This window comes from Scyliorhinus torazame, chromosome 2 (assembly GCF_047496885.1).
Source record: "Scyliorhinus torazame isolate Kashiwa2021f chromosome 2, sScyTor2.1, whole genome shotgun sequence".
In the NCBI taxonomy this organism is placed as follows: domain Eukaryota; kingdom Metazoa; phylum Chordata; class Chondrichthyes; order Carcharhiniformes; family Scyliorhinidae; genus Scyliorhinus; species Scyliorhinus torazame.
In genome coordinates this window covers 267,746,176-267,767,997 of record NC_092708.1, presented here as the reverse complement: position 1 = coordinate 267,767,997, position 21,822 = coordinate 267,746,176, and the positions used below count along the sequence as shown (strand labels likewise).

Below are 21,822 nucleotides of genomic sequence, written 5' to 3'. Positions count from 1 at the left end.
ATTTGCAGGCCCTTATGACAGCGGACGATGTCAAATCGTGCAGGCGTATGACCTCTGGATAATTCGAAAAGTAATCTATGATTATGACGTAGTCCCTGCCAAGCGCATGAAAAAGGTCCACACCCACCTTCGCCCAGGGGGACATCACCAACTCATGGGGCTGAAGCGTCTCAGGGGGTTGCACCGGCTGAAACCTTTGGCAGGTGGGGCAGTTGAGCACCATGTTGGCAATGTCATCGCTGATGCCTGGCCAGTATACAGCTTCTCGGGCCCTCCGTCCTCGGGCCCTCAACCCCCAGATGGCCTTCGTGTAGTTGGTCGAGGACCAGCTTGTGCATGCTGTGTGGAATCACAATCCAGTCCAGCTTTAGGAGGACACCGTCAATGACGGCCAAGTCATCCCGGACATTGTAGAATTGTGGGCACTGTCCTTTGAGCCACCCTCCCGTCATGTGGCGCATCACACGTTGTAGAAGGGGGTCAGCCGCAGTCTCCCGGCGAATACGGGCCAGACTTGAATCATCAGCTGGCAGATTTGCCGATGTGAAGGCTACCTGCGCTTCGACCTGACAGACGAACCCCTCCGAGTCGGGCGGTGTGCTCACTGCTCTGGATAGGGCATCCGCAATGATGAAGTCCTTTCCCAGTTGGAAGTCGTACCTCCGGAGCTTGAGTAGGATGCGCTGGAGGCGAGGGGTCATCTCGTTCAGGTCCTTATGTATGATGCTGACCAGGGGGCGATGGTTGGTTTCCACGGTGAGCTGGGGGAGACCATACACGTAGTCGTGGAACTTGCCTATGCCAGTTAACAAACCCTGGCACTCCTCGATCTGCGCATAGCGCTGTTCTGTGGGGGTCATGGCCCGCGAGGCATAGGCGACCGGGGCCCATGATGCAGTGTCATCCCGTTGCAGGAGTACCGCCCCAATGCCGGACTGGCTGGCATCAATCGAGATCTTCGTATCACGAGAGGTGTCGAAGAACGCCAATACCGGGGCTGTGGTGAGCTTCATTTTGAGCTCCTCCCATTCCTTCTGGTGTGCGGGTAGTCACTGGAACTCCGTGGACTTCTTTACTAAGGGGCGAAGAGCCGTCGTGTGGGAGGCAAGGTTGGGAATGAACTTCCCCAGGAAGTTGACCATGCCTAGAAAGCGTAGCACTGCTGCGGCATGGCTGTAATGGCGCTCACCTTGTCTGCATCCGGACGCACTCCTGACTGGGATATGTGGTCCCCCAGAAACTTTAGCTCAGTTTGGCCAAAAGAACACTTGGCTCGGTTGAGGCGCAGGCCGTGTTCCCGTATCCGCGCAAAGACACACTGGAGACGACTGATGTGCTCCTGTGGTGTGGTGAACCAGATGATGACGTCGTCAACATAGACGCGCACCCCTTCGATGCCCTCCATCATCTGTTCCATGATCCTGTGAAAGACCTCGGATGCAGAGATGATGCCAAACGGCATTCTGTTATAGCAGAACCTGCCGAAAGGAGTGTTGAAGGTGCACAGCTTCCTGCTGGACTGATCCAGTTGGATCTGCCAAAAACCCTTCGAGGCATCAAGCTTTGTGAAAATTTTAGCCCGGGCCATTTCGTTCGTGATCTCTTCCCGTTTGGGTATGGGGTAGTGTTCCCTCATGATGTTGTTGTTCAGGTCTTTCGGGTCAATGCAGATCCGGAGTTAGCCAGAGGGCTTCTTAACACACACCATGGAGCTGACCCATGGCGTGGGCTCCGTGACCCGGGATAGCACTCCTTGGTCCTGGAGATCCAGCAGCTGCTGCTTGAGGTGGTCTTTGAGTGGTGCTGGGACCCTGCGAGGTGCGTGAATGACCGGGGTGGCGTCCGGTTTGAGCCGTATTCTGTAGGTATAGGGCAATGTGCCCATGCCCTCGAATGCCTCCTGGTTGTGGACGAGGAGCGAGTGGAGCTGTGCCCTAAATTCTGCGTCCGGGAAGTCTGATGTGCCTTCTGGAGACAGAGCGTGTACCCGCTGAACGAGGTGGAGGATCTTGCACGCCTGTGCGCCTAGCAGGGAGTCCTTCGATGATCCAACTATCTCGAAGGACAGTGTGGCCGTGTATGTATTGTGTGTCACCTGGAGCTGGCAGGATCCCATGGCCGGGATAACGTTTCCGTTGTAGTCAACCATCTTACAACGGGATAGCCGAATTGGTGGTCTGACCTTCAAGGCGTAGAAGGCTGACCATGCTATTAGGTTGGCGGAGGCACCAGTGTCCAAACGGAATGTTATTGGTGATCGGTTGACCGTTAGGGTGGCACACCATTCATCACCCGGATTGACACTGTTCACTGGCATCGGCTGGTGGGTCCTGCTTGGAGACATCCGGTTCCTGTCAATGACCGCAACACGGAAGGCTTCCCGGTCGTCTGTATCACCGGTTTGTATATCGTCCGGGTATGAGTCGGAGTACGGAGGCTGAATGGTCCGCACGTCCCTGCGAGGCTGTCGGAATTGGGGAGCGTTGGCAGGTTGAGCTGCTCGACAGCTGGCAGCGTAGTGGCCCATCTCGCCACAGCGGAGGCATTGTCGGTTCTTTGCTGGACATTGCAGCTTTAAATGTGCTGATCCACAGTTGCCGCACGTCGTGATATCATGGCATTCGTTGCGCCATCGCGCATGCGCAGTTCGGTCCTGCGTAGTGCGCGCCTGCGCGTCACGTCCCTCTGCATCGACGTCTCTTTTGCCGCGTACAAGCGCGGGAGGCCGCGGAAAGCGCACAAAATGGCCGCCCTCGTCCGGGCCGCGGGCCGGGAGGAACTCGATCGCCTGGACCCGCTCGGCCTTGTAGGACCCCTGCCTTGCCGATTTGGCCGCGTAGGACCCCTGCCGTGCCAATTCGGCCGCCCGGAATTGGGAGTAGCGGCTGGTCGTGTTTTCATGGAGGACGCAGGCTTTGATGGCGGTGGCTAGGGCGAGGCTTTTAATTTTGAGGAGCTGCTGGCGTAGGGTGCCCGAGGTAACCCCAAAAACAAGCTGTTCCCGAATCATGGAATCGGAGGTGGCCTCGTAACCGCAGGACTGCGCGAGGATACGGAGGTGTGTTACGAAAGATTGAAAGGGCACATCCTTACCCTGCAGGCGCTGCTGGAAGAGGTACCTCTCGAAACTCTCATTTACCTCGACGCTGAAGTGTTGCTCGAATTTGAGAAGGACCGTCTTGTACTTTGTCTTGTCCTCACCTTCCGCGAACACCAGAGAGTTGTAGATGTGGATGGCGTGTTGCCCTGCCATGGAGAGGAGGAGGGCGATTTTCCTGGTGTCCGAAGCCTTCTCCCTTTCTGTGGCTTCTAGGAAGAACTGGAAGCGCTGTTTAAACAGCTTCCAGTTGACGCTGAGGTTTCCAGCGATTTGGAGCGGCGGGCTGATGGTGTCCATGGTGCAGGATGGCGGATTCCTTAAGATGCGTAGGTAGGTCTCACAGTTGCTGGGTTCCAATCCTGGTACTATGTCGTGTTGGGTGCTCTGCTACATAGATGAACCAACATGGTTGCGGGTGGTACAACTCCGTTTTATTACTAACAATAACAACATCTGTAAACTGGTTGCTGTGGTTCGTTCATTACCCTCTAACCTGTAGACCTAGCCCTAACACTATCTTGGAGAAGCACTCAGCACATGGTGAATGTCTGAGTTGCTTGCTGTGAGCTCTGTGCCCTGAGTTGTCTCCTGCTGGAATGAGAGGGAAGTGTCGTGTTCCCCGTTTTATAGTGTGTATGCTCTTGCCTGTGATTGGCTGTGATTTTGTGTGTGTATTGATTGGTCCGTTGATATGTCCATCAGTGTGTATGTATGTTTGCACCATGATGTTTATCTGAATATCATGACACACAGTAGGAGAATACGTAAATAGGATTAGCTCAGTAGGAGACTTCTGGTTCGACCCTCGAGCCATTAGTGCAGACAAACAAGTTAGGGCAGTCCTGCAGGAACACAAAGCAGCATTTGCACAGCACAAGCACGACTGTGGCAGTTTGACTGGCTTTGTGAACATTACAGGTCCCGACCCTAAACCCCAGAAGCAGTACGGATTTCCCCAGGAAGCAGAGGGAGAAATCTCCAAAGTGATAGCGAGCTTGTTGGATCAAGGCATACCCAGATCAGTAGCCTCCACAAACAACGCACCGATTTGGCCCGTCAGGAAACCGGATGGATCATGGCGACTGACCATTGATTACCGGGAACTGAACAAAGTAACCCCAGCAGCAGCCCCCACCGTAGCCACGAGTCCCGAGACCATGCTCAAACAGGGACTCCAGTCAAATTTTTTTTGGTTTTGGACATTAGTAATGGCTTCTGGTCCATTCCATTGGCTAAAGCGTGCCAGTACAAATTCACCTTTACATTCCAAGGGCAACAATATACGTGGACGTGCCTCCCACAAGGCTTCCACAACTCCCCCTCCATTTTCCACCGACAGCTGGCAAATGGATTAGCAAAATTTTCCCGCCCCAATTGTCTGGTCCAGTATGTAGATGACTTGTTACTACAGACAGACACAAAGGGAGAGCACATTTTGCTTCTCGCCGAACTCCTACCACTCCGAAAAGAAATTGGTTGTAAAGTCAACCCCAAGAAGGCCCAGATTCTGAAAGAAAAAGTGATTTACTTGGGAACAGTGATCACTCATGGTAAACGCAAGATCGAGCACAAGAGAATTGGCTCGATCGTCAAATTGCCCCTTCACCACAATGTCTCAGCCCTCCAGTCATTTTTAGGACTAGTTGGTGACTGCCAAAACCATATTGACGGTTTCGCCACTCAAGAAGCAGGCACCTTGGGAATGGCTTCCACAGCATACAGATGCCGTGGACGCTTTAAAAAGAGCACTCAGCACAGGTGCCAGATCCACATTTCCCGTACGCTATAGAGGTAACAAGCACCGACCGAACTCTTTCGGCCGTGCTCCTCCAGGAACGCCACGACCAGTTATGTCCCGTAGCATATGCCTCACGCATGTTAGACCCCGTAGAGCAAGGATTTTCTGCCTGTGAAAGGCACCTGCTCGCAGTTTTTTGGGCAGTACAATACTTAGCCTACATTACAGGACTCAACCCCATCACCATCCTCACAGAACAGACACCGACACAGCTATTGTTAGGCGGCCGACTTAAAGATGGCACAGTCAGCCAAATCCGCGCAGCCCGTTGGACCCTTCTTTTACAGGGACGGGACATCACGGCAAAGAGAACCAAAACTCACACATTCCTTGCCGATAATTTGCAGTATGCAGGCACCCCTCATGAGTGTGAGATCATCACCACAAAACACAACACAGGCCCATTTATTCCCAAAACACCCCCCAGGAAAACAGGTAGTACACCCCAGAGACCCCAGCTCACAGACACGTGCGCACCCCTAAGGATTTATGTGGATGGCTCATCTATAATGTTAAACGGAGAGAGAATTACCGGTTGCGGTATATGTGTAGAGGACGCGCAGGGATGCACCCTAGATGAAATTTCCTTGAAGTTCCAGGACACTTAGGCTTGCAGGCAGCAGAGCTGGCAGCGATTGCATATATTGTAGACCATCCAGACTCGTTCCCGACCCCAGCAGACATCTACTCAGACAGCTTGTATGTCTGCAATAGTTTGACAGAGTTCCTTCCACTCTGGGAAACAAGAGGATTTGTTTCCGCGGACGGTAAACCCCTACCCTCAGCCCCATTACTCCGCCATATCTTAGAGACAGCGAAGGATAGGAAATACGGCATAATTAAGGCTCGCAGTCATCACCGTTCTTCCCCCCCTGGTAACGTTAAAGCAGACACCCTAGCGAAGGCAGGCTCCAGGCATGGTTATTTTTGGAACCCCCCCCCCGAAAGCGCCCCAGTACACGCAGTTCAGGTCTCACAGACCAACAACCAGGATTTAGCGAAGGCCCAGAAAGAGAACGAGAAACTCAGGGAAGTTTTCAAGGGAACCTTCCCAGCCCCATACGACAAGTTTAGAAACGCAATCACCACACACGACGGTGTGATTTTAAAGGACAGCATTTATATAGTTCCCACCCAGGACAGGAACCAGATCATTTGTCAGTTCCATGACATTCGTGGACACCAAGGAATTGAACCCACCCTAGCCCACCTCAGACCGTTTCGCTGGTGGCCTGATTTAAAGATCGATGTCACACACTACGTAGCACGGTACAGGCAGCACGGTAGCATTATGGATAGCACAATTGCTTCACAGTTCCAGGGTCCCAGGTTCGATTCCGGCTTGGGTCACTATCTGTGCGGAGTCTGCACATCCTCCCCGTGTGTGCGTGGGTTTCCTCCGGGTGCTCCGATTTCCTCCCACAGTCCAAAGATGTGCAGGTTAGGTGGATTGGCCGTGATAAATTGCCCTTAGTGTCCAAAATTGCCCTTAGTGTTGGGTGGGGTTACTGGGTTATGGGGATAGGGTGGAGGTGTGGACCTTGGGTAGGGTGCTCTTTCCAAGAGCCGGTGCAGACTCGATGGGCCGAATGGCCTCCTTCTGCACTGTAAATTCTATGTAATTGTTTAATCTGTGCACAGAACAATCCAGACAGATATGTGAAAAAGGTTCAACTTAGTCATACCCACCCCATTAATGGACCCTGGACAAATCTCCAGATAGATTATATAGGACCCCTACCCCCGTGCAGAAATGGTTACAAGTATGTGTTGGTGGTCATAGACACCTTCACAAAATGGGTGGAAGCATTTCCGTCAAGAACTAACACGGCCAAGACGACGGCTAAAATCTTAACACACCACATCTTTACAAGATGGGGCCTCCCACGCAGTATAGACCAAGGCTCCCATTTCACCGGACGTGTAATGAAAAACATCTTCACGATTTTCGGAATTACACAAAAGTTCCATAACCCATATCACCCCCAGTCAAGGTTGTATTGTAGAACGAATGAATAGGACATTGAAAGCCACTCTCAGGAAAATGGTTCAGCAAAATAATAGCACCTGGGATTCAATACTCCCATTTGCTTTGATATTTTTAAGAAAGACGGTATCTACATCCACAGGATACACCCCCCACACCCTCATGACCGGACGCCCCATGAAAGGCACTGAGTATTTATTAGGACTGGATTTGGCCAGCCCCGCAGTTACAGCCCTCACGCATGAAAATGCGGTTCAACAATTGATAGAGAACATAAAGGCAGCCCAACTCGCCGCAACAGTGAGACTTGGAACCAGGAAGAAACAGAGCAAGGCTTGTTTCGACAAAACAGTACACGCCACTGAGTTTACAGTAGGGCAACAAGTTATGCTTTCCCTTTACAACCCCAGTTCATTCCTCTCCCCAAAATTTTCCGGACTGTACTCCATTTCAGACAAAGTCAGCCCCTCAGTATACAAAATAACCTATCCCAATGGTAAGTCTGGATGGTTTCATATAAACCAGCTCAAGACTTACTGCTCACAGAATAACCACACACACCACATCCTGCTCACAGCAGCAGACAATCACGCCCCACCCACAGATGACGTATTCCTACCCTCCCCCAACCACTCAGTCACGACTTCAACTCTGCCCCCAGCGGCACGACTACGCCTCTCCCTTCCCTCAACCAGCAGCGAGAGCGACAGTGATAGCGATCACAATGATGACAGCCACAGCACACCACGTTACGATTATACCCCTGTACCAGGCCCCACTCCCAGCGAATCTGAGCATGATTCTACCGACCCATTTGAGATCACTTATATCAAAGCCCCTGACCCAGACCCACCGCCCGACGATTACGGATTGAAGCACGGTAGCTCCAACCTCGACACACGATTCTGGCACCGAGACAATTCGTTCAGGCTCATCCGGAATGATGAGATGGACCCCAATTCGTCCCAAGCAGCTTTAGCACGGTTACTACAGACAAGGGTTTGGCAGCCGGGAGAAGATGATGACTTAGAGTTTGACTCCCACCAAACAAATCCCTTTACGACCCTGTTTGCTATTGAGCAGTGAAGTGTCCAGATGATGGAGAAAAAAGGAACCGATGGAGAGATACGATGTCCTTTCTGATGGAACCTGCACCATGTTTGTTGAATGTTTGTTCGTTAGTGTTATCGTTAAGTGTTGTGTGTAAACTTGGAACGTTTTTCCGGTCCCACGTCACCACCCCCTTTGATGGCCAATGGCTGTTAGAGGAACTAGTTTGTCCCCAGAAACTTGTTAATGGAACAAGTTAGTCCCAGACAATAGTTCAGGGGAACTAGTCTGTCGACAGAACCCGATTCATAGTTGCTCTCCTAATTCGAGAGGCAGCCCCCCCACGACGACCACATTCCTACCGGTTGCTCAGGCAGTGGAGAAACGGCATTGGTCTCCGCCCTGCCTGAGGACCCCCCTCTGGTCAGCTACGCTCGGGTAGAGCACATACGGCATTGATGACCGTCCTACCCAGGGATTCCACCCATTTCTTACCTGCCCGTACGCACCCCATTTTGGCTCGTTACGTTCAAAATTCTTTTGTTTGGTTTTGGCAACCCTTAGGTTGCTTCCCTATGCTATTTACATCCTCAAACACTGGGATGGTAAATCACACAGGCTGCGAGGCAGCTCGCAGTACGGCAGTATTTTCTTAGATGTCTTGTCCAAATATTCGGTTTTTTTAAAAAAATGAGGGAGTCACAGATGGTGACCAATTATAAAGGGAAATTGGCAGTAAAGGACAGACAGACAGACACACGAGATCGTAAGCAAGATAATAACAGAAATTATGCTTGTGTACACAGAACTCCAGAAACCCAGGAACCCCAGAGGAAGACAAAGAAGAAGTCCGACAAAGATGAAGACAGCCTTCGTGTTCACATGGATCTTAGCGGGATCCCTTCAGTTGCGCGCGGACGCTACCCCCCTGACCCCTACGACACAAACTGTAAATGACTCTCACCCCTGACGCTTGTGGTTTTTCTTTCTGTTCCCAATTGGATTCTCAATTCAAATTTTGGGTTCTCTCGGAGTGGTTAGGCCACTTCTGAATCGAGTCCCGTCAGATGTCGCCAGTAAATGTTCTGCTGTCTTTTGGTTGGTTCTTAGTTTGACTCTACTTAATCACGTTTGCTCAAGAGTCACCAGGTATCTTTCGACACCACCACAAGGTTCAGAACCAAATACTGATCAATGACTCGATACACCAGTTAGTAAGTTCAAAAGCAATGCTCATTTATTTACACAGTCAAATCTACTCATGCATAAACTCTACAAACTAAACTACCACTATTACTAAAGCCTATACTTAGCTTTGGGCGCCCACTCAGTCAGAGGAACAATGGCCGTTGCTCGGTTCTGAGGCTGCTGGGTTGAGCTGTTTACAGGGTAGCAACTAGAAGCGTCTATCTCGTAGCGTGCGTTGACTTGGAACTTACTTGGTCTGGTGCAGCTGCTAGGCTGGTCTCTCTCTTCACTGAGAGCCAAAGCCAAAGGAGGGCGTTCTCCCTTGGGGGATACCTTTTATACCCAAAAGGGCTTCGTGCTCTTTTGGGCGGGCCTTGAACTTGGCCTCAACTAATTGGGTCTTTCCCAATTATCAGTATCGATTTTCCTCCAATAGAGGGGTGGTTCCCTGATTGCTGGGCGTGTCCCGGTGACTGTCAGTCAGTTTTGTCTTCGCTTCTTCTGGCGCCGGGGTGTCTGTCCTAACATTGTGTATCTAAATGTTTCCCTTTTGTCCCCGGAGATGGCTCATTAGTATGTCAATCATTTGGTAGTTTCTGTCCTGTCTGAGCGTTTAAGGTTCTAATCGTCAGACAGAGCTTGCACCTTCTTGTTTCTTAGCATTGTCCAATTTTCCCTGCAGTCTTTGCAAGTGTACATTTTGAAATCGGGACGGCTACATATCTTACATAGAACATACAGTGCAGAAGGAGGCCATTCGTCCCATCGAGTTTGCACAGACCCACTGAAGTCCTCACTTCCTCCCTATCCCCGTAACCCAATAATCCCTCCTAACCTTTTGGTCACTAAGGGCAATTTATCATGGCCAATCCACATAACCTGCACATCTTTGGGCTGTGGGGGGAAACCCGAGCACCCGGAGGAAACCCACGCACACACAGGGAGGATGTGCAGACTCCGCACAGGCAGTGACCCAGCGGGGAATCGAACCTGGGATCCTGGCGCTGTGAAGCCACAGTGCTATCCACTTGTGCTACCATGCTGCTCTTAATGCACAAAGTATTCGGAATAAGGTAAACGAACTGACAGCGCAAATCATGGTAAATGGATGTGATCTCATAGCCATTACGGGGACATGATTACAAGGAGATCAAAATTGGGAACTTCATTTTCAGGGACATCTGACCTTTCAGAAAGTCAGGAGGGTGGTGGGGTTAATAAGAGATGAAATGAGGCCAGTTATGAGAGATGATCTAGATTCATTTGATGTAGAGTCCATTTGGATGGAGGAACAAAACAGCAAGAGAAAAAAGACTATGGTAGAAATATTGTATAGACCCCAAACAGTAACCACACTGTAAGAAAGGGTATAAATTAACAAATAATAGAAGCATATAAAAAGAATAAAGCAATAATTGTAGATTACTTTAATCCAGGCATTGTCAAACTCAGGGGCGCGGGTGGGTCGTGGGCGGGTGTCGGGAGGGTCACAGAGCCGTCCATCGCAGCGCTCCCGATCGTGCAAATCCGCGCGCAACAGCCGCAGCAGCCGGCTTTTAACAATGCCGGCTGCGAGCGGCCTTCAAAATGTCCAGGAACAGATTTTAAAAATTCGACTGCACAGCGCATGCGTGCCCGATCATTGGTGAGCATGCGTAAAACTATGTGCATGCGCACCGATGATCGGGCACACATGCGCAGTGCGGCCACATTTTTTTTTATATGGTCGCAGCCTTATTTTTTTCAAGTTCGGGGGGCCAAAGGGACCAAAGGCACCATTGGGGCCAAAGGGATCCAAAACCATTTCCTCCATTTTTGTCAGCAACAAACAAGGTAAGAGAAAATGGTGGGTCGCGACGTTCGGCCGGCGTGGGTCGCGAAGGTCGGCCGGGTTGGGTCCCGAAGGTTGGTCGGTTGGTAAAAATGGGTCCCCGGAAAAAAAGTTTGAAAAACACTGCTTTAATCTTCATGTTGATTGGGTTAATTAAGTTGGAAAGGGTAGCTATGACAACAAATTCATAGAGTGTATTAGGGATAGTTTCTTCGTGCAATATGTCATGGAGCCAACTAGGGAACAGGCATCTTGGATCTGGTAATGGGTAATAAGGCAGGTTTAATAAATGGCCTCAGAGTATACCCCCAGGAAGTAATGATCATAGCAGTGCAGTGGCACAGTGGTTAATACTGCTGCTTCATAGTGCCAGGGACCCGGCTTCAATTCCGGCCTTGGGTGACTGTCTGTGTGGAGTTTGCACTTTCTCCCTGTGGGTCCACCGGTTTCCTCCCACAGTCCAAAGATGTACAGGTTAGATAGATTGGCCATGCTAAATTGCCCCTTACTGTCTAAAAGGTTAGGTAGGGTTACTGGGTTATGGGGATAGGGTGGGGCATGGGCTCTCTTGTAGAGGGTTGGTGCAGACTCAATGGGCTGATTGGCCTCCTGCACAGTACGAATTCTATGATTCTATGATAGAATTTAATATTCAGTTTGAGTGAGAAACGTGGGTCAAAAACAACTGTGTTGAGCTTACATAATGGGCATTACAATGAAATTAGGATCGAGTTAGCTAAAGTGGACTAGGTGGTAGATTAGCACAAAAGACAGTAAACCAGCAGTGGCAGACATTTTTGTTAAAATATAAATTTAGAGTGCCCAATACATTTTTTCCAATTGAGGGGCAATTTAGCGTGGCCAATACACCTAACCTGCACATCTTTGGGTTGTGAGGGCGAAAACCACGCAAACACAGGGAGAATATGCAAACTCCACACAGTGTCCCAGAGCTGGAATTGAACCTGGGACCTCGGCGCCGTGAGGCAGCAGGGCTAACCCACTGCGCCATTGTGCTGCCCTGTGGCAGACATTTAAGGAGGTAACTCTGAGCAAAAATATATCCCAGTGAGTAGACAGGATCTGAAGAGAGATAAACCAACCATTCCTAACTTGATGCTTGTAGCACCAGGAACGACTGTGCTATCTAACTGTACTCTGGGTTTCTTTCGGACCTCAACGGGGAACGCCTCCCTAGGCCGCACTTAGCGTAATTTCCGGCATTGAGGAATCCTGACGAGCGGTGCTCCTCAATGCAGGAAGAGATCAGGGCACCATTTTTAAATGGCGCTCCGATCTCTCGGCCCTCCCCAACACGACCTCCCGGAGGACACCCCAATTCATCTATTGGGGTGTTCTCGAGGCCCCTGCACACCACGTCACATGGGCAAGGCACCCCCGGGACCATTCCCTGCGTGGGCAGAATATCACCTGGGCATGCTGGCGCCATAGCAGTGCCCTTGCCAGCCTGGCAGCACCACCTGGGCACCCTGGCAGTGCCACTGGCACCCAAGGTGCTTGGGTGGCATCAGCAGTGCCAGGATGCCACCCTGCCCAGATACCCGGGAGCCTCCGGTCACTTCACTCTGCAAGTCTGGGTCCCAACCATCTCATTAGATCTCACGAGGAGTAACGACCATCCGGAATCCCAGGAGAGGCCTCTTCCAGGACCTACCTGCCATGTCCGCTTCCGATTCCAGCGGGATGAAGCCAGTAAATCGTGCCCTGTATCCTCTGGTCTTATAGTCTATTAGAGATTTTTGAGGAAGTCCGGCTCCAATGGTTACACCGCCCACAAGGACCAGGAATTGCTTTCAATTCACAGCAACAGAGAACTGACCCATTTTCATGTCGTGAATCACGGAACGAATAGCGCCCCAATAAAAATGTGAATCACATGCTATATAGTCCCGGTGGGAACACTTGGGGCACAATTGTCTATTTGAGAGCTGACGCCAGGACTGAATGGGGGTGTTCCACAGTCTCGATGGGGGTGCGACTGCGGGAGCCATTCAGGACATGCTAATAGGCCAGCACTTGTGGCCACGTGGGAGTAGTGCAATTCCAACGTACGCCGGTGTGTGATTCACTGGGGCGAGGAATGACACTCAAGAGACTGCCAAGCTACAGCCACATAGAAGCAGGCCCCTCTCCTGACACTCTCATTCCAGCCAAGAAGATGGCATTCTGGAGAGCGGCCACACAGTTTGCGGACGCAGGGCTCGCTCCACCGCGTGGACCGGACAGCAGTGCTGAAAGAAGCTGCATAACTTCCTCAGGGAGGCCCGGGTGAGTAACCAGCTCTGTGCCCCTGGCAACACCCCCAGCCCCACACACCCCAACCCCATACCCAGCACCTTCCCCCCACCCCCGTCATGCGGCCCCACCAGGCAGAACAGTTGGCAACACCCCAGGCCAGCCAGGGTGAGTCACCATCACCGCGCCCTGAAACCACCCTCATACCACACTCCTGTAACCCATCCACCCCCCTCCCCCCAGAGAGCAACCAAACCCCACCCGCTGGCAGTCCCCTCGCACCCCACCCGCCAGCACCACATACCAGGACACATACGGCCCTCCATGGCCGGGTGCCATGCCCACAAAGGCCACTAACTGCGGACCCCCTGTGCTGCCCACATTCAAGTGTCTCACACTGTGTTATCTGTCCCCCCTCAGCAGAAGGCGGCCCACAGTCACTGGGAGCGGGAGAGGACCAGAGGCGGCTCGCCGGACCTGTGGCCCCTCACCGTCACAAAGTAGAGGGTGATAGACCTGGTCGGCGGGGTGGAAGAACAGACAGTCACAGAGGCGGATGTCGACATGGGATAACCAAGTGAGCCCCCAATGTGTTGCGATGTCCCTATGGTACATGAGTCACCCCTCTTCCCCACACCACACTTACCCGCGATCTCACCATGCATCAATGTGTCTTGCAAGGTCACCTCCCGATGAGGCAGACCATCCGGGGTCCCATGCCCCCAGCCGCAACCTGGTGATGAGGTGGGTCCATCCACGGGCCCTCGCCCCAGCCGCAACACTCTGGAGTACATGCCCGGGGACGACACCGACTTCTCATCACTGCTATCACCAAAATCTCCACCATCCCTGAGAAACATCGGTTGGGCATGTTCATGAAGAGGCTCCTGGGGCACTATCTGGTGTGCACAACACACATGCAGTGGCACATCAGGTGGAGATAGGAACCCCCAAGAGGGCGCACTGCCCAGGGACTAGCTGCCTTCCAGACAGGTCTAGCCATTCTGGAAAGGGCGGTCTCATCAATAGTGGAGATACAGGTGCAGAGCCAAGGAGTACAGGAGGAGGTGTAGGCAATCACCCAGTGCCTGCAGGTGCAGTTGGAAGTGCCCAACCGTGTGCAGGGGCAGGAGGCGACGCCGACAATGTCTGCCACCCAGGCAAACACCGCACAGGTAACGTCCGCGGTGGAAGCTTTAGGTGCGATGGTCATGGTCATGGGTCAGGATGTCCAAGGCCTGGGGTACAGTGTGTGGACGGTAGCTGATGTGCAGGAGAGGACAGTCATGTCACAGGCAACCATGTACCAGGGCCACATGACATTGCTGCGACGCACCAGAGGGTGGTCCTGTCACAACGGGCCATGGTTACAGGCGTTGAGAGCATTGGCCTGACGCTGGATAACCTGAGCCAGTCAGAGAGGAACCTGGCATGGTCACTGAGTGACATGGCACAGTCACAGAGGGATTCAGCACAGTCCCTGTGCTCCATGGCCGACAGCATTGAGACCCTGGTCAAGACAAGAGCAGGCCTCCAGGACTGGCCGCGCCAGGCGACAGCAGAGGCCACAGAGCTCACTCTGGAGGGAGGGGATGGGCCTTTGCAGGAAAGGAACACAGGGGATGGCGGGGGTGTGGCCATGTGGGGGTGGTGGGTATGTGGGTGTGGGACAGGACAGTTGAGATGCCGGTGGCTAGGCCCCCTTATCGGTGAACCTGGAGATGATTAGGTTCTCCTGTGCGTGGCGCCCCACACATCGATGCACCTGTGCACGGACATCTGCAAGATCCCAGTCAGGTCCCCACTTGGCACCTAGAAGGACCCTGTAACGTAAATGTTCAGGGAGACCATCACCTTGGCAGCTACCGGGAGTGGGTGTCCGCCCCCATACCCCCACAGTTCCAGGTGCACCATCATCCGGCAGAGATGTCGCATGGACTCCCTGCTCAGCCGCAGTCGTCGGCGACACACTCGGTTTGGCAGGTCCTCGAAGGACAGGCATTGTCGACATACATGGGGCCTGATGTGACTCCTCCTCGGCCTGTTGGACAGCCGGCTCTCCAACCTCACACCGGCTGGCCCCGGCTCCTCTGCGGCAGGAAACTGTTCTGCAGGGTCTTCCCCGAGCAGCTCCTGTTCGTGCAGCCTCATTGTGTCCGCAAGATTCACCGTGGCCAGGCAGATGCCAACCATTCCCGGCTGCACTCCAAAATCCATTATCTGCAGGGGGTAAAGGGCAGACATGTTAGCATGATGAGGACTCCTTTGCCCATCCAGGTCCAATGGGCTACGTGGTGGCCCTGGCTTGCACTGCAGCCCCTGTACCCGCATGACACCCTCCCCCTCCCAATCCTAAACCCACCCCCAGTTGTTCCCTCCAACACTCTGCCTTTCGCATTGCACCCCTGGCCCCGTCGGTGCCTGGCACCAGAGGGCCTCTAACCCCACCACCTTCCGCAGGCGTACCAATGGCTAGCGCTACCCATGCCAGTGATACGCTCTGCAGCCTGTGCTGTGCCATCCTGTTGGGTCTACCGTGGGTGCCCTCCTTGGGTGGGCCGTGTAACACCCCGCCAGTAGGGTTTCCTCCCACATGTCCCGAAAGACGTGCTGTTAGGTGAATTGGACATTCTGAATTCTCCCTCTTTGTACTCGAATAGGCGCCGGAATGTGGCGACTAGGGGCTTTTCACAGTAACTTCATTGCAGTGTTAATGGAAGCCTACTTGTGACAATAAAGATTATCAAGATAATTTAAGATATCCTGGTCCCTGGGGGAACACCCCAAACCCATGGCCCATCACCTAGTCGCCCCCACTACTTCCCCTGGTCCTGGCTGATGCCCCACCTCCAAGCCAGCGACACAACTGTCAGCCCACTGTTGAGCCTTTGGGAACTTTTCTTACCTCCTCTCTCTCCCTCAGCAGCCATGGCATCTGGTACCCGTTTTTAAATATCACAAGTGAATCGTGCAGGTGTGACTTCCACCTGGCTGAGCTGAAGCATTGTGGGAGGCCAGAGACTACTGGGTCGGGCCCGTTAATGATATGTCAACAGGTGCTACTGCACGTTTTGCATGCCCATGCAGGTGCAGGGCGTGGAACACATTCACCCTGCCATCGAGGCACCGGAGGTCCGTTGGGCGATCGGCGCCGACTTCGATTTTCGGCTGACACCCGATTCCCCATCCAATCACGATTCGCGATTCTGGTGTCGCTGGACTGAGAGTCCCACCATAAGTCTCCCAAATGGAGCATCCTAGCCATTATTTCATTGGAGGCAGTTCAGAATAGGTTCACTAGGATGAACCCCAGTATTGAGGAATTGTCTTACGAGCAATGGTTGAACAGGTTGGGACTCTACTCAATGGAATTTAGAAGAATGAGTGGTGATCTCATTGGATTCTTAAGGGGCTTGACTGAGAGGATGTTTCCCCTCATGATATATTCTAGGACCAGAGGGCATAGCTCAGAATAAAGGGGTGCTAATGTAAGATTGAGATGTGGAGGAATATCGGCTGGGATTCTCCGAAATCCCGGCCAAGTGTTGACGCCGGTGTCAGCGGGCAACCTGGCCCAGCAATTCAGCAATCCTCAGGGGGCCAGCACGACGCCGGAGTGCCCCACGCATGCACACGATGGCCGTCTCCACACCGGCACATGTGTATGATGCCGTCTCCGCCCGGTGTCGTGCAACATGGCAGAGACCTACAGCGGGCCCGCGCGGATGGAGGTAGGCCCCCTCCAGATCGCGGGCGCCTGCCGATCAGTAGCCCCCGATCGCAGGCCTGGACGCTGCGGAGGCCCCCACCCCCGGAGTCAGATCCCCCCCACCTGGACGGCCACCGCGGCCGCAGGTCCGAGCTCCCGACGGATGGTACCAGGTTGGAACCACGCTGGCGGAACTCGGCCGGCCGCGGAGAATCGCCGCGGCCGGCACCGTGTCGACTGTGCAGGCGCAATTGCCGCCGATTCTCCAGTCAAAGAATCGGGTCCCTGCATCGGAGCGGCGTGGCGGGAATTTCCCGCGACACCGCCGATTCTCCAACATGGCGCGGGCTCGAAGAATCACGACCATCTTCTTTCAGAGGGTTGTGAGTGTTTGAAACTCCTTTCCCCAGAGAGCGGTGGAGGGAATCAAGGGTTATGGGGAAAGGGCAGGAACGTGGACATGAGAAATGTCAGATTAGTTATGACACTATTGAATGGCGGAGCAGGCTCGAGGGGCTGAATGGTCCACTTCTGTTCCTATTTCTTACGATTATGTCATACCAAGAATCTCGCAGGCCCCAACTCTTAAGCTTGGTTTAAGCTTCAAACTTTACTTGAGAGCCACTTACTACTGTGTTTATACAAATTAAAAAAGCTCCTATTGGCCTTTCTAGCACTGATCTAGATTCCTTGGACGATGGTACCTTGTATCGTCCCTTTTGTACCCACAGCTCGTAGCTGTACCCCACTTCCACTCCCCTTTCTATATTGCCCTCCCCCTTCTTTTCCTCCCTTTCTAGTATATCATTTTCCTTACTGTATCTCTCCTCGTGTAAATATCCAGCCACTTCACCATTCTGTATCTCCTCCTCCTACTCTACCCTCTCCTGCAAATTCCTTTCCTCTTTCTTGTTCCAACATCAATTCTAACACTGCTGGGTTGTAATTACTGTAATCTATTCTCACAGTCTGCTGAGATTATTGGTATTTACTGTAACCCATTTGCACACTCTGCTGGGATTATGGGGATTTACTGTAATCCATTCTAACACTCTGGGGTTATAAGTATTTTCTGTAACCCATTCTCACATTCTGATGGGATTATCGGTATTTACTGTAACCCATTTACACAGTCTGCTGGGATTATGGAGATTTACTATAATCCATTCTCATACTCTCTGGGGTTATGGCTATTTTCCGTAACCCATTCTCACATTCTGCTGGGAGTATGGGGATTTATTGTAACCCATTCACACTCTGCTGGGATTATGGGGATTTACTGTAAACCATTCACACACTGCTGGGATTATAGTGATTTACTGTAATCCACCCTCACACTCTGCTGGGATTATGGGGATTTCCTGTAATCCATTCACACTCTGCTGGGATTATGGGGATTTACTGTAATCCATTCTCATACTCTACTGTATTATGGGAATTTACTGCAGTCTATTCTCACACTCTGCTGGTGTACTGGCATTGATAATTTCAGTTTCTGTGGGTGAGTTTCCTTAGCTTTCCTGAATTATGATATATAGTTGTGTCACCAATTTAAGCACACAGACAGTTAACTGGTGCTGTATCTCTTGCTCTTACAGGAGTCTTGGAAACATTCATGAGAGTGCCATTTGTGGGGAATCCCTGATCCCTACAGACAGCATGTCAAGTAATGGGGCAGCAGCTGAAAGAGTGAGTGAGCTCAGGGATAAAATGCAGGCAGATTTACAGCGAGTGCACACAGAGCAGTACAAACTCATCAAGGACCGAAAAGAACAACACATCACTGAGGTACAGTACTGTGGACAGCGCTGTTGTTGTTTGGGAATATAATTGATCCATTTTTATACTCTGCTGGTGTGTGGGGATTTGCTGTATTCCATTTTCATACTCTGTTGGGATGCAGGATTTAATGTAACCCATTCTAACACAGGTCCTTTGTGTTTGCTTGGAAATCACACATGTTGCACAACACTTTTGATAGTTGAGGTGATAACTCATGCTTTCAGCCATGACTCCCCAACTTTGGCCATTATCTAGTGCTTCCGCCACCCCTCATATATTCAGAGCTTGGCCAAGGGCAGGATGGGATGGATTTTCCTAGCCTGAATACCTTGGAAATGCTTCTTCCCTAAACCCTGCGGACAGGTGACGGGGAGCACCATCACATTTTCATGGTTTGAAGATATCCAGAAATTCCGTTGCAGGTTGAAGTATGGCTATCTGCAATAGGTGCAGGCCTACGTTACCATGGAAACGAGGCCTTTTGTCTGAGACACTCTCCAAGCAAAGGATTGGATACCTAGACCAAGCAGGAGATTGCTAAAAGGCTTCAAACACATGCTCCTTGTTATATTATTCAACAATATTTGGAACTATATTGTTCTGCGCAAGTACACATAAGTATCCAAGATGCCACATCACACAATTGCACTATAGTGTGTATCGAGCTAACGGACTATAACCTCATGGCCCCACATATCCCCCACTCTACCATTACCATCAAACCAGGGGATCAACTTCAGTTCAATGGAGAGTGCAGGAGGGCATTCCAGGAGCTACACCAGCTTTGGCTAAAAATTAGGTGTCATTGAGTCATAGTCATAGAGCCATAGAGGTCTACAGCACAGAAAAGGCTCTTGGTCCAATTGCATCTGCGCTGGTCAAAAACAACCACCTAAGTGTCAACCTAGTGAAGCTACAACACTTGCGTGCCAAACAGCAGGAACAGTTTGCGATACACAGAGCTGAGTGATCGCACCAATGGGTCAGATCTAAGCTCTGCAGTTCTGCCACATCCACTTGTGAATGGTGGTGGACAATTAAGCAATGAATTGGAGGAGGAGGCTGCACAAACATTCCCATTCTCAATCATGGGGGAGCACAGCACATCAGTGCAAAAGATAAGGCTGAAGCATTTGCAATCGTATTCAGCCAGAAATGCCGAGTGGATGATCCATTTCGATCTCCTCCAGAGGTCCCCAGCATTACAGATACCAGGCTTCAGCTAATTTGATTCACTTCATGTGATGTCAAGAAACGGCTGGTGACACTGGTTACTGTAAAGGCTATGGACCCTGACAACATTCCAGTAGTAATACTAAAGACTTGTGTTCCAGGACTAGCCACGCCCTAGCCAAGCTGTTCCAGTACAGCCACAACACTGGCATCTACACTGCAATGTAGAAAATTATCCAAGTATGTCCTGTCCACAAAAAGCAGGTCAAATCCAACCTGGCCATCTACTCTTGATCATCAGTTAAGTGATAGATGGTATTGTCAACAGTGCTATCAAGCAGTGCAGGAAAGGATGACCTGAGGCGTGGTACATTGGTGAGACCATGCAGACGCTGCGACAACGGATGAACTGACATTGTGTGACAATCGCCAGGCAGGAATGTTCCCTTCCAGTCGAGGAACACTTCAGCAGTCAAGGGCATTCAGCCTCTGAACTTCAGGTAAGCATTCTCCAAGGTGGCCCTCAGGACACACGGCAATGCAGAATCGCCGAGCAGAAATTGATAGTCAAGTTCTGCACGGCCTCAACCGGGAACTTGGACTCATGTCACATTACACTCACTCCCCAACATCTAGCCTGGGCTTGCGAAATCCTACCAACTATCCTGGCTTGAGACAATTCACACCTCTTTAACCTGTGATTATCCCTCTCTCCAGTCGCACCGTCTAGACCTATAAAGACTTAATTACTTGCAAAGATTCGCATTCAAAGTATCATCTTGCATCATTGACTTTGTCTATATATGCTGTGTTTGTGGAACCCACCTCTTCGCTCACCTGATGAAGGAACTGCGCTCTGAAAGCTAGTGATTCGAAACAAACCTGTTGGACTTTAACCTGACCTAAGACTTTAAGACTTTTTACTGTGCCCACCTGAGTCCAACGCCGGCATCTCCACATCAAAGCGGCACTTCCACAGCAATAACCTGTTCACTGTTTCCATTCTGCCAAGGCCACACAGCTCCTGACCTCATTACAGTCTTGGTCTGAACATGGGAAAAAGAGCTGAACTCAAGAGGTGAGATGAGAGTTACTGCCCTTGACATTAAGGCAGCATTTGACCGAGTGTGGCATCAAGGGCCCAAGCAAAACCAAAGTCAATGGGAATCATGGAAAATGCTCCACGGATTGGAGTCATACCGAGAACAAAGGAAGATGGTTGTGGTTGTTGGAGGTCAATCATCTTATTCCCAGGACATCGCTGCAGGTTTTTCTCAGATTAATATCCTAGACCCAACCATCTTCAGCTGCTTCATTAATGACCTTACTTCACCAATTGGTCAAAAGTGGGGATGTTCACGATGACTGCACAAAGTTCACCATTTGTGGTTCCTCCAAGACTGAAACAGTCTGTATCCATATGCAGCAAGATCTGGACAATATTCAGGCTTGGGTTGATGAGTGGCAAAGTAATATTTGTGTCTCACAAGTGCCAGGCAATGACCATATCTAACAAGAAAGAATCTAACCATCTCCACTTGACATTCATTTCATTATTGTTGCTGTAATGATCAATGCCACTATCAACATCCTGGGAGTTACCATTGACCAGAAACTGGACTGAACTACCCATATAAATACTGTGGATACAAGAGCAAGTCAGAGACCGGGAAACCTTTGTATGTAATTCACCTCCTGACTCCCTAGTGTCTGTCCACCATCTGGGCACAAGTCAGGAATGGGATGGAATACTCTCCACTTGCCCGGATGAGTCTCAGATAGCCCAGACAGCTATCATAAAATGAGAACAGCAGCCCCCCAGAGGAAGCATTGTTTAATTGACAGCTCAGATCTCTGGGTCAATTTCACAATGTTCGTTTGCACGAGGTACTTTCAAGAGTTGTGGTTTTGAAATTCCAAAAGGCCTGGCTCCATGACATTTCTAGTA

At 51.2% G+C, this 21,822-nt stretch overlaps 1 protein-coding gene across 1 annotated transcript in view; it reads left to right on the top strand.

The window, feature by feature from the left end:
- Positions 1-21,822, top strand: part of LOC140407222 (1-phosphatidylinositol 4,5-bisphosphate phosphodiesterase beta-2-like) — a 190,485-nt gene that overhangs the window by 149,234 nt on the left and 19,429 nt on the right. The window contains 1 exon segment of the mRNA XM_072494874.1: positions 18,518-18,707. Coding sequence (XP_072350975.1) covers positions 18,518-18,707 — 190 coding nt within the window.